At 40.6% G+C, this 12,393-nt stretch overlaps 1 protein-coding gene across 6 annotated transcripts in view; it reads right to left on the bottom strand.

Moving 5' to 3' along the window:
* Positions 1-12,393, bottom strand: part of upf2 (UPF2 regulator of nonsense mediated mRNA decay) — a 125,881-nt gene that overhangs the window by 57,037 nt on the left and 56,451 nt on the right. For all 6 annotated transcript variants that reach the window (XM_072241573.1, XM_072241578.1, XM_072241577.1 and 3 more), the window contains exons 18-20: positions 3,989-4,152; positions 1,266-1,364; positions 406-504 (exon numbers count right to left, since the gene is read on the bottom strand). In XM_072241573.1, the coding sequence (XP_072097674.1) occupies positions 406-504; positions 1,266-1,364; positions 3,989-4,152 (362 nt within the window). The remainder of the gene's footprint in view (positions 1-405; positions 505-1,265; positions 1,365-3,988; positions 4,153-12,393) is intronic.

Below are 12,393 nucleotides of genomic sequence, written 5' to 3'. Positions count from 1 at the left end.
ACTCAGCAGGTCATGTGGCATCTATGGAGGGAAATAAAAAGTCGATGTTCTGGGCCAAGGCACTTCATCGGGATTATTTCAGTATTTACATTTTATTTAGAGATACAGCATGGTAATGGGTGCTTCTAGTATGACCAATTAACTCATGTGTCTTTGTAATGTGGGAAGAAACCAGAGCACCCAGATGGTCATAGGGAGAACATATTAACTCCTTACAGAGAGTGATGGAATTGAACATGGGTCCCTGATGCTGTAATAGTATTATGCTACCATGCCTCCTTTATTTAATGTAATCAGCTTAAGAAAGTGAGTTAAACCTTCCTTAAATTTTTCAGTACAGAGCCTCAGAAAGTGAGATTTGGTTAAACTTAGAAAACGCTGTGTGAAAGTTGTATTTAGAAATACCTGCAGATTCTCAAGCATCATTTTATCCAAAGCCTGTATGAATTCTTCATCTTCTGCACAAGGAAGGTGCTTCAGGCCTCCACCCTTGATCATTACCTCCTGGGTAGCAAGAATAAAAATAAAAGGAGACTTTGTCAGCCAAGAACAAATACATTCTTTTAGGGAAAAACACTTAGCAGAATCAGACTTATTACTCCAAAATAAAAGATGAAAAATGCAATTAGAATGACGAACAAACACAGTAAGTATAAATAACATAACATAGCTTTTATATAAAGTACATTGATTCACTGCATATCCATAAAGTGACACTAAGCATAGAACTATCTATGCATAAGGTGACAGACAGGAAATGATATGGTGATTGGGAATGTGGACGGGTGGGTGAGTGGGTGGAGGTGTTGATCAGTCTTACTGCTTGGGGCAAGTAACTGCTTTTGAGTCTGGTAGTGCTGGTGTGGATGCTACGTAGTCTCCTCCTTATATCTGTTTGTCTCACTCTCATCAAGGAGGAGACAACGTAGCATCCACACCAGCACTACCAGACTCAAAAGCAGTTACTTGCCCCAAGCAGTAAGACTGATCAACACCTCCACCCACTCACCCACCCCTCCACATTCCCAATCACCATATCAGTCTTACTTTTTAGAAAATATACTTCTTGATCGCAGTGCAACATTTCACATATCTGAATAAAGAAGGGACAGTAGCTCAGACAGACACACAAGAGACTGCAGGTACTGGAATCTGGAACAACACGATCTGCTGGAGGAACTCAGTGGGCAAGCAGCATCTCTGGAGGGTGGGGGGAGGGGAAGAAATGTTAACATATTACAGATGCTCCACCTAGTCCCACTTACATTGTTATCCTCATCAGTCTCATTCTCTTTATTAGAGTCAGTCAGGTAGTCTGTATTTTCCTCCTCCTCTTCATCATCTTCCTCATTCTCAGAAGCATCCTAAAATAGAGAAAAAATATTTAGACCCAAAAGAAAATCTTTTGTTAAAGCAAAAATTAATTACAATTAGCTGCTGTAAGCAATGAGAAGTGAGATTCTTTTGTGAGTACATGAAAAGGATTTAAAACAAAATTACACCTAGCATTTAAAGTGATATAGAACATAGAACAGCACAGCGCAGCTCAGGCTGTTTGGCCTATGAGTTGTGCCACGCTTTTAACCTACTTCAAGAACATATTTCCCTCCCACACAGCCTTCATTTTTCTATCACCCATGTGCCTATTTATGAGTCTCTTGGATGTCCCTCATATATCTGCCTCTACCATAACCTCTGGCAGCATATTCCCTGCACCCACTACTCTGTAAAAAAAAACCTACCTCTGATATCCCCGCCCATACTGATCTTCAGTCACCTTAAAATTATGTCCTTGTGTATTAGCTATTGCTAACGTCAACAAAGGTGCTGAATGTCCACTATCTACCCCTCTTTCGTTTTGTCTATCTCTATCAAGTCAACTCTCATCCTCCAAGAGAGATACTGCAGATGCTGGAAATCCAATCCTGATTAAGGGTCTCAGCACGAAACATTTACCCTTTAGACCTCTCCATAGATGCTGCTTGACCAGCTGAGTTCCTGCAGCACTTTGTGTGCACCATTCATCCCACTTTGCTCCAAAGAGGAAAGTCCTAGCTCATACATCCTTTGCTCATTAAGACATGCTTTCTAATGCTCTCTCAGTCAGCGTCCTGCTAAATCTCCTCTACACCCTTTCTAAAGCTTCCTCTAGTTTAACCAGAGTTTTATAGAGCTGCAACATTACCTCATGGCTCTTGAACTCAATCCATTAACTAATGAAGGCCAACACAACATACACCTTCTTAATCACCCGATCAACTTGAGTGGCAAATTTGAGCAATCTATGGACATGAACCCCAAGATCCAAGACATTATTTGATTATGATAAACAAACAGGCAGATACCAAAAAGAATATTTTTTAAATAAATCAGATTTCTCTGCTTTTGAACTGTACAAGGGAAATGAATAAACCACGTACAAACCACTCAATAATAATAGACCCCTAATTTAATCTCAGGAATATTACTATAGGAAATTTTTCCTTCTGATATTGCTTGCTTCAAAGGGGAGGGAACGTCAACTCAGAGCACGAGAGGCCTACGTTGGGCATTTTCATGGCTTACAGGGCGCAGATTGGAAGTCTGTGTGGGGCGCCACTCCTCGCACAGACACTAGAGCAATGTGTGATTAAGTGCCTTGCTCAAGGACACAAACATGCTGCAACAGCTGAGGCTCGAACTAGCGACCTTAAAATCACTAGATGAATGCCTTAACCACTTGGCCATGTGCCCAACACAAAGCTCATATCTAATTGTGGATCATACATGTCAAGTTTAGCCAGAGGGTGCTGAATCTGTGAAATTCATTGCCACAGGTGGCCATGGAGGCCGTCATTGGGTGTATTTAACGAGAAGGTTGATAGGTTCTTGAATTATTAAGGATGTCAAGGGTTACAGGGAGACGGAAGGAGAATGGGGTGAGAGGGATAATAAATCAGCTGTGATGTAATGAATGGCAAAGTAGACTCCATGAGCCTAATTGCTTAATTCTCCTCCTGTCTTATGGCCTTAACAGGATATTTCTATGGTTGTTGTTCAAGAGTCATTCATTCCAGAGGTATTTTACCTCCTCCAATTATTTCATTAATAGTGAAACTTATTCTTATACAGGCATTATCTGATGTTATTACAAACGATACTAATCATTGAACTAACTACAGTAGTTGACATTATGAGCAATAAGTTTTTGAAAGTATCTTGAAGTCATGGAAACAAATACAAGCACTTTCTTTGACACCAATAATGCTTTTTCATATATTTAAATTCTTATCACATGGGCAAATATCTACTTGTGCATAGACAAGCTATGTTGCAATTTTCTTTGAAGTGACATTTCCAAAGACCCAGAGACACGACTTGAAATCACTGAATGCTGTGGCTCACTTGGTTGTGTCACTGCTTTGCTGGGCTTTTAGGGACCAGACCAAAATCACTTCCGTGCACAGCAAAGCCTGCTGACAATTGCAGCGGATTCTATTCTGCATTTGGCAAAGCGATGAGGCACGTCAGTCTGATTTTGATGTGCTTGATCAAGTTCCACCTGCTGGCTTTAATGCTTTTTAAACCCGTAACACCTAGAACAAATTCCCTGGGCTAGCACATCCAATCACAGAGAACTGCACTGGAATAACGGCCCAAGAAGGCAACATCAGGGAACTAGGTGTACAAATCTGGTGACATAAAAGGGCAAGGGTTTCTTGTTGCTCCTAGTTTCGGCCAGTTGTACATGAATTACTAAGGGAAAAATTCAAAGCCTAAAGCAGCAAAAGATTTGCAACCTTCCAATGTTCTGCTTTACTAAAATAAAAATTAGTATTTAGGGGAAATGCAAATAACATTTACATTTGAATTATTTCTGTCTTTCTATGTTAACATCACAATAAAACTATGTTGACAGGTACTACTTGATTTCAAAATTCACACTGCAGTAATCACCGAAATCATTCATTCATCGAGGACAAACATTTAATATGACTGGCGATCATACCTCCTCTTCATGTTCGTTCATTTCACTTTCATTTCCAGACTGTTCCTCCGTTTCTGCTCCACCCTCTTCCTCCTCATCATCCTCATCATCATCCTGATTTTCTTCTCCTTCACCCAGACCAGACAGCTTATCGGACTTGGAATCTTTCCCATCAATAACAAGCCCTATAGAAATATACCATAGTCAATCCAACTAAAACTCTTCCACATAAAGTAACTGCTATCTCATACACCCAATATGGAATTACACGAAGCTTCTTAAAACAGGCACAATAATAACTGGTACAATCACCTCCTGGGGTACAGATTTATTTTGGGAAACTTCATACTTGTTCATTTTATTAAACGGATTTCTGTTCTAATCCCTCCTAGTGAAGCTCACAAGTAAAGGACACCAAGTGTATAAATAGGGAGGTTCAGCCAAATGAAATACATTCTGTTCAGAGCAAGCTATACTCATGTATAGAACTCCAGGTCAAGTAATCTTATTGTGGCATTGTATTTCCCCTGAACTTTTACACAAATTTCAGAATCAGAATGAATATCACTAGCTTATATCATGACACAAGTTGTTCTATGGCAGCAATACATAATTTAAAAATCTATAAATTAAGAAATATACATATACATGTATAAATTTAAATTAATAGTGAAAAAGAGCAAAAAATGAAAAAATACTGAGGTAGTGTACATTGCTTCAATGTCCATTCAGAACTCTGCTAGCAGTGAGAAAGAAGCTGTTCCTAAAATGTTAAGTGTGTGTCTTCAGGCTCCTGTACCTCCTCCTTGATGGTTACAATGAGAAGAGGGCATATATCTTAAGTGCTTTTGAAGCTAAAACATAGGTGCAGAATTATGCCACTTGGCCCAATGAGTCTGTCCCGCCATTTCAACATGGCTGATTTATTATCCCTCTCAATCCCGTTCTCCTGTCTTGTCCCTATAACCTCTAATGCCATGACTATTCAGTAACATATCAATGACTTGACCTCGACAGCTGCCTGTGGCAATGAATGCCACAGATTCACCACCCTCTGGCTAAAAAATTCCTCATTTCGATTTTAATCGGACATCTCTCTATTCTGAGATTGTGCCCTCTGGTCCGCGACTCACACTCTATAGGAAATACCCTATCCGTTCTATCAAGTCCTTTCAATATTCAATAGGTTTCAATGAAAACTCCTCCCCCACCCCAAATCTTCTAAACTCCAGCGAGCACAGTACCAGGACCATCAAACACTCCTCCTACGTTAACTCCTTCATTCAAGGAATCATTCTTGTGAAATGATTTACTCAGAGAAGATTTACTGGAATGTTACCTGGGTTTCAGCACCTAAGTTACAGAGAAAGGTTGAACAAGTTGGGTCTTTATTCTTTGGAGAGTAGAAGGTTGAAGGGGGGACTTGATAGAGGTATTTAAAATTATGAGGGGGATAGATAGAGTTGACGTGGATAGGCTTTTTCTGTTGAGAGTAAGGGAGATTCAAACAAGAGGACATGAGTTGAGAATGAGGTGGCAAAAGTTTAGGGGTAACATGAGGGGCAACTTCTTTACTCAGAGTGGTAGCTGTGTGGAATGAGCTTCCAGTAGAAGTGGTAGAGGCAGGTTCGATAGTGTCATTTAAAGTAAAATTGTATAGCTATATGGACAGGAAAGGAATGGAGGGTTATGGGCTGAGGGCAGGCCGGTGGGACTAGATGAGAGTAAGCGTTCGGCACGGTCTAGAAGGGCCAAGATGGCCTGTTTCCGTGCGTAATTGGTATATGGTTAACCCCAATGGCAGCACATCTTTCCTTAGAGAAAGGGCCCAAAACTGCTCACAATACTCCAAGTGCAGTCTGATCAATGCCTTATAAAGCCTCAGCATTTCATCCTTGCTCTTATATTCTAGCCCTCTCAAAATAAATGCTACCATTGCATTTGACTTCCTTACTGGAAAGGAAGTGTTGTGCTGGGCCTAGCACTATCTGTGACTATATGTACTGTGCTTTGCATCCTGGTCTCAAAGAAACGATGTTTCATTTCACTCTATACATGTGTAGGGATAAATACAATATATTTGAACTAATGTTGTGCTTAATTTACATTCACCTAAACAGACAAAAGCAGCAATTCAGTCTCATTTTGAGAGACAGCGTAACTAAAGCAACATTTCCTTGTGTTAGTGCCATCTTAATTTCAGGTTGAGGTGAAGCGAGATTCTGCCAGCATACAGAGGCAGTGTCAAGCAATATTGCAAGGTTACAAATTACAGCCTTCATCAAAACTCTGATAAAGGTAGATCACAGATAAGATCAAATCTGAACAATCAAAACAATCCACAGTCTCCAAATCTCTGTTGTATAATACAACTTACTGTTGACTTTAACATCTTGACACAGGATAAAATGATTCAGAGAAATAACAACAAAAAATGCTGGAGGAACTCAGCAAGTCAGGCAGCATTTATGGAGGGGAAAAAGACAGTCAATGTTTCAGACTGAGACCCTTCATCAGGGAATTAGAGAAATAGTTACTATTTAATAAATCTGACTTTCCATATGACCATTCCAAACTATGAAATAAAATGAAACACCTCAATCTTTGCTGAAGCTTCAAGATTCAAGATTGATTAATGTCATTCTAGTACACAAGTGTAAAGGAGAACAAAACAATTGTTAATCAGGAACTGATGCAACACAAAAAAAGATAAGGACACCATAATAATAAAAAAACACAATAAATATAAACATGTAAGATAGCTTATGAACATAGATTGATTCCATGTCCATAAAGTGTTGCTAGGCACGAGTATTTGTATACAAGGTGACTCTGATAGGAAATAACAATGAGTTAGTGATGGTGGGGTGGGTTAGTGTGTGAGATGTCGATCATGCTTTCTGCTTGGGGAAAGTTCTGGTTCAGATGGCAGTACCGAACATGTGCAACTCTCTGGTAGTCAAGAAGCTAAGAAATCTGACTAAAAATATCACTAAAAATACCGTCTCTGAGGTAAATTATGTTAAAATATTATTGCAAACAGTGAAAGGGCGAGCAATGGCAAGGTAAGTTTGGGGGATGAGCCAAGATGGTGTGAATCATTGCAAATGAAATTCTGATGCCATACAGCTAGCCCAGGAGTGAGGTTAGGTCACTCTGGGCACTGAAAGGAGAAGTTGGGACCCGGGCAGGGGAGATTTGGTGCCTGCACAGCTGGCCTGGGTGAGAGGTTGGATCATTCTGAGTGCTAAACTGAGCTTGAGAGCGGCTTTGGGCTGGGCAATGAAATCTGGGCCTGGAGCGAGTCACCGCAGCTGGGCCCTAGTGTGAGGCATGATGCGCTGTTTAGACAATTTAAACGCCGATCCAGATCGGAGATGAAAGCCAATTTCACTCGCCCTCCGCGATCTTCACTGCTCGCTCCAGTGTGCTGGTGCCTTTTGCTGTTCCATCATTTGGTCAATTTAAACAGTGGCCCAGGTGCACTGAAAAAGCAAGGTGTCAGTGGTCAAGAAAGCTGATTTCGTTCGTTCTCTGCAATGTTCGCCTCTATGACGCTGAGATTATGAAGACTGCCCCAGCTGCTGTGCTCCATGCCCACTAATATGGTGAACTGACAAGCGAGGCTTTGGGCCTACTCTGGGGTAAAATTTGAGGACTCAATTTTGGTTGGAATGCTGTTGTTTGCTTCAATTGTTTGAATGACTTGTATTTTTTTCTTTCTCTTGCCATCAAGTGTTGGTCCTTTTTTTAATCTTTACTTAGGTTCTTTCAGGTTTCTTGCTTTATGGCTACCTGTGAGCAAGCAAATCTCAAGGTTGTATAATTTATACATTCTTTGCTAATGAATATAATTGAATGTTAACTGGTTTTAAGTCTGGTGGTCCTGTTGTGGATGCTACATAGCCTCCTCCTTGATGGGAGGAGGACAAACAGTCCATGAGCAGGGTAGGTGGAATCATTCATGTTACTGGTCCTCTTCCAGTATCTTTCTGCATACATGTTCTTGATGATGGGTAGGCTGGTGCCAATGATTTGTTGGGCAGTTTTGACTACTAGTTGTAGAGCCTTCCTGTCTGCTGCAATGCAGTCTCTATACAATGCAGCATGTTAGGCTACTCTACTGTGCATCGGTAGAAAGATGCAGTTATTGGTGTGCATAATCCAACTCTCGTCTTCTCAGAAAGTAGAGGCACTGGTGAACTTTCTTTACTATATGGGATGCATTCTGAGACCATACTAGAGACCTCAAAGTTCAAAGCTAGTTTATTATCAAAGTACATATATGTCACTATATAAAACTCTTAGATTCATTTTCTTGAGGGCATGCTCATTAAATCCATAATAGAATAATAACTATAATAGAATCAATAAAATTATAAGGGTGTACCTTATGAGAATAGGTTGTGTGTACTTGGCCTTTTCCCCTTGGAGCGACGGAGGATGAGAGGTGACCTGATAGAGATGTATAAGATGATGAGGGGCATTAATCATGTGGATAGCTAGAGACTTTTTCCCAGGGCTGAAATGGCTAACATGAGAGGGCATAGTTTTAAGATGTTTGGAAATAGGTATTGAGGGGATGTCAGGGGTAAGTTTTTCCACACAAGAGAGTGCTGGGTGTGTGGACTGCACTGTCGGCGGCAGTGGTGGAAGTGAATACAATAGGGTCTTTTAAGAGCCTCTTAGATAGAAACATAGAGCTTAGAAAAACAGAGGGCATGCGCTAGGGAAATTCTAGGCAGTCTCTAGAGTAGGTTACATGGTCAGCACAACATTGTGGGCTGAAGGGCCTGTAATGTACTGTAAATTTCTATGCACTATGTTCTATGTACTGCACCAACTAGGGATTCAAGCAGTGTGCAAAAGACAACAATCTGCAAATACAAACAGAAAGAAATAATAATAAAAAATAAGCACGCAATAAATATCCAGAACATGATATGAAGAGCGCTTGAAAGTGAGCCCATAGGTTGTAGAAAGAGTTCAGTGACGAGGCAAGTTAAGTTGAGTGAAGTTGTTCCCCTTAGTTCAAAAGCCTGATGGTTGAAGGGTAATAACTATTCCTGAACCTGGTGATGCGAGTCCTGAAGTTCCTGTACCTTCTTCCAGATGGCAGCATTGTGAAGAGAACATGACCTGGGTGGCAGGGTTCCCTGATGATGAATGCTGTTTTCCTTTGACAACGTTCTGTGTAGATGTACTCAATGGAGTGGAGGGCTGGGCCATATCCACTACTTTTTGTAAGATTTTCCATTCAAGGACATTGGTGTTTCCATACCAGGCTGTGATGTAGCCGGTCAATATACCCTCCACTACACATCTATAGAAGTTTATCAAGGTTTTAGAAGTCATGACGAACCTTCAAACTCCAAAGGAAGCAGAGGCACTGCTGCGCTGTCTTCGTAATCGCACTTACGTGCTGGGCACAAGACAAGACAGGACAGGACAGAGAAATTCAAAGATGCTGACCCTCTCCACCTCTGATCCTCTGATGAGGACTGGCTCATAGACCTCTGGTTTCCTCCTCATGAAGTCAATAATCCTTGGTCTTGCTGATATTGAGTGAGAGGTTGTTGTGGCACCACTCAGCCAAATTTTCAATCTCCCTTCTATATGCTGATTCGTCACCACCTTTGATTCGGCTCACGACAGTAGTGTCATCAGCAAAACTGAATATGGCATTGGAGCTGTGCTTAGCCACACAGGCCAAAGTGTAAAACAAGTAGAGCAGGGAGCTAAGCACATAGCCTTGCGGTGCACCTGTGCTGATAGAGATCGTGGAGGAGATGTTGTTACCAATCCAAACTGACTGGGGTCTGCAAGTGAGGAAATCAAGAATCCAATTGCACAAGAAGGTTATGAGGCCTCAGCCTTGAAGCTCATTGATTAATTTTAAGCAGATGATGATCGACAAAGAGCATCTTGATATATGCATCTTTGCTGTCCAAATGTTCCAGGGTTGGGTGAAGAGTCAATGAGATGGCATCTACTGTGGACCTGTTGAGCAACAGTCTCTATTCCAGAGCAGACTGTGTGAAAGGCAACGAACAACAAACAGGTACATGCGTGGGATGGGTCAGCGGTGATGCTTTCTGATTGGTTGCCTGATATATATGACCTTAATGGGAACCAAACGATTATACAGTAACTCGAGTCGAGCTGCAAAGGTCACAGAACCAGTGACTCAGGTTAAATGCTGACTATGAGCACCACCTGTCTGGGCTTTACACGTTCTACCTGTGACTGTGCTCCCTCCCTCACACAGCTTGGGTTTAATTGGCCACTGTGAAATTCATCTAGTGTGGAGATGAAGAGTAGCACCAGAGGGATAATTAAAAATAACACACACAAAATGATGGAGAAACTCAGCAGGTCAGGCAGCACCTATGGAGAGGATAAACCGGTGACATTTTGGGCCAAGGCTCTTCATCAAGACTGGAAAGGAATGGAGAAGAAGCCATAAAGTGGTGGTGGTGGTGGTGGTGAGAGGGGAAGGAATACAAGCTGGACTGGGTTAGCACATGGGCAAAGAATTAGAAAGTAGCAGAGATCACAGAGGGGTAGCAATGAGACAGAGTTTCACTGAGCTACCTAAGGAAAGATTTAAATCTCTCCAGGGTAGATATATACCTTGAAGAGACTTTGCAGAGGACCAGTAATTCATAAACACAAGACGTTCTGCAGATGATTGAGAATGTGGGGGGAATAAGAAGTTATTAATAAAGGATTAGTATAAATGAGGGACTAATGGCTGTCATGGACTCAGAGGACAGAAGTGCCTCTCCCCAAGAAGCTGTCTCTCCCCAAGACAATACAAAGTCATTGATAAGCTTACAGCTGCTCTCTAATTCCACAGCAAATGAAGCCTACACCTACCACACATCCAACAGAACAGAACAGAATTCAGATATACTTTTTAAAACTTAAAGAAAATTATTCTCATTTAAACATTTATTAAAAATGAGAGCTTGCATTGTTCTTGTGTACCGAAAAGGCCGGAAGATTAACATAAATATGAAAGGATAATTAGTTTAGTGCAATTATTCCATGCTCAGTGCCTCCTTCAACACAATTTTTTTTTAAAACACATTATCTGAGATATCTCATTAAACAGGTGACTTATGAGGGTATAATTTTGACCAGAGTTAAATTATACACTTTGGCTTAGCCAACTGTCAAAAATACAAATATTTCTATGTCCCCTACTCAGAAGCATTCAAAAGATATTTTTTTAAGTCAAATAAAAGTATAAATCAGCATACAGACTTTGTCAATTGTATAAAGACAATTATACAATTAAATTTAATTAGTTTAAAGAATGTCAATTGCCTAATACATGGTTTCTTCCTCATACCGTTCCACTGTCATGGATGCAGATCCAGTTTCAGTTCCAGACCTAATCTAGCTCAGGTTCAGCAGCCAGATTCCCCAAAGACAGAGCTGTAAAACTTCAGGTACAGGCTCTGCTGCAAAGTTCAAAAATAAATCCATTCATGGGGATTCTCTGCCAAAGAATAGCCAGCAGGTTTGGGATGTCGGCACTTTGCACTGGAGTACTAAACTTTATTGTACTTGCACAGAGACAAATAGTCATAGTCATACTTTATTGATCCTGAGGGAAACCGGGTTTCGTTACAGTTGTACCAACCAAGAATAGAGTATAGATATAGCAATATAAAAACCATAAATGATTAAATAATATGTAAATTATGTCAGGAAATAAGTCCAGGACAAGAACAATGGACAAGAACCAAACCACCACTAATATTAATGAAGCAGAGTTTTGGGCATGAGTTTATTTACTTACTTATTTTATTTACACAGTATGTCTTCTTTTGAACACTGGTTATTTGTCAGTGTATAGTTTTTCATTGATTCTATTTCTCTGTTCTACTGTGATTGCATGCAAAATATATCAATGTAGTACATGGTGACAAATACGTACTTTGACAATAACTTCTGAATTTTTAAACTTTGAACGCGCTGCCAGGGTGGTAGTAGAGGGAGGTTCATTAGGGACATTTAAGAAACTCTTAGATAGGCATATAGATTATTTAAAAAATGAAGTACTAAGTGGGAGTGAAGGGTTAGATTGATCTTAGAGTAGTGCAGCGCAATCACTCGAGTTGAGTAAGATGTTCTCCTATGTGGTTATCTATTGGTGGCCAATCTAGGATTCACATATTCTGGTGCAGTGTGGGCGCATGTAAATGGTGGCCATTGTTCACGGCTGGGTTCTTTGGTTGTTCAATTCCTCCTTTCACAGCTGCCACTTGTTCTCTGCAACACAAGAGGTCACTCTCATGTAGTGTACCTTCCTCTTGTATAGATTTCCTCCGGGTGTACCTACTGAGTGCTATGGCTTTCCAGTTTTTAAACGTAATGTTGAATTTTTGCAGACTGATATTGATATTATCTTTGAA

The sequence above is a fragment of the Mobula birostris genome, chromosome 23 (genome assembly GCF_030028105.1).
Source record: "Mobula birostris isolate sMobBir1 chromosome 23, sMobBir1.hap1, whole genome shotgun sequence".
Lineage (NCBI taxonomy): Eukaryota > Metazoa > Chordata > Chondrichthyes > Myliobatiformes > Myliobatidae > Mobula > Mobula birostris.
The sequence above is the reverse complement of the archived record's forward strand: the minus strand, read 5'-3'. Positions and strand labels throughout refer to the sequence as shown.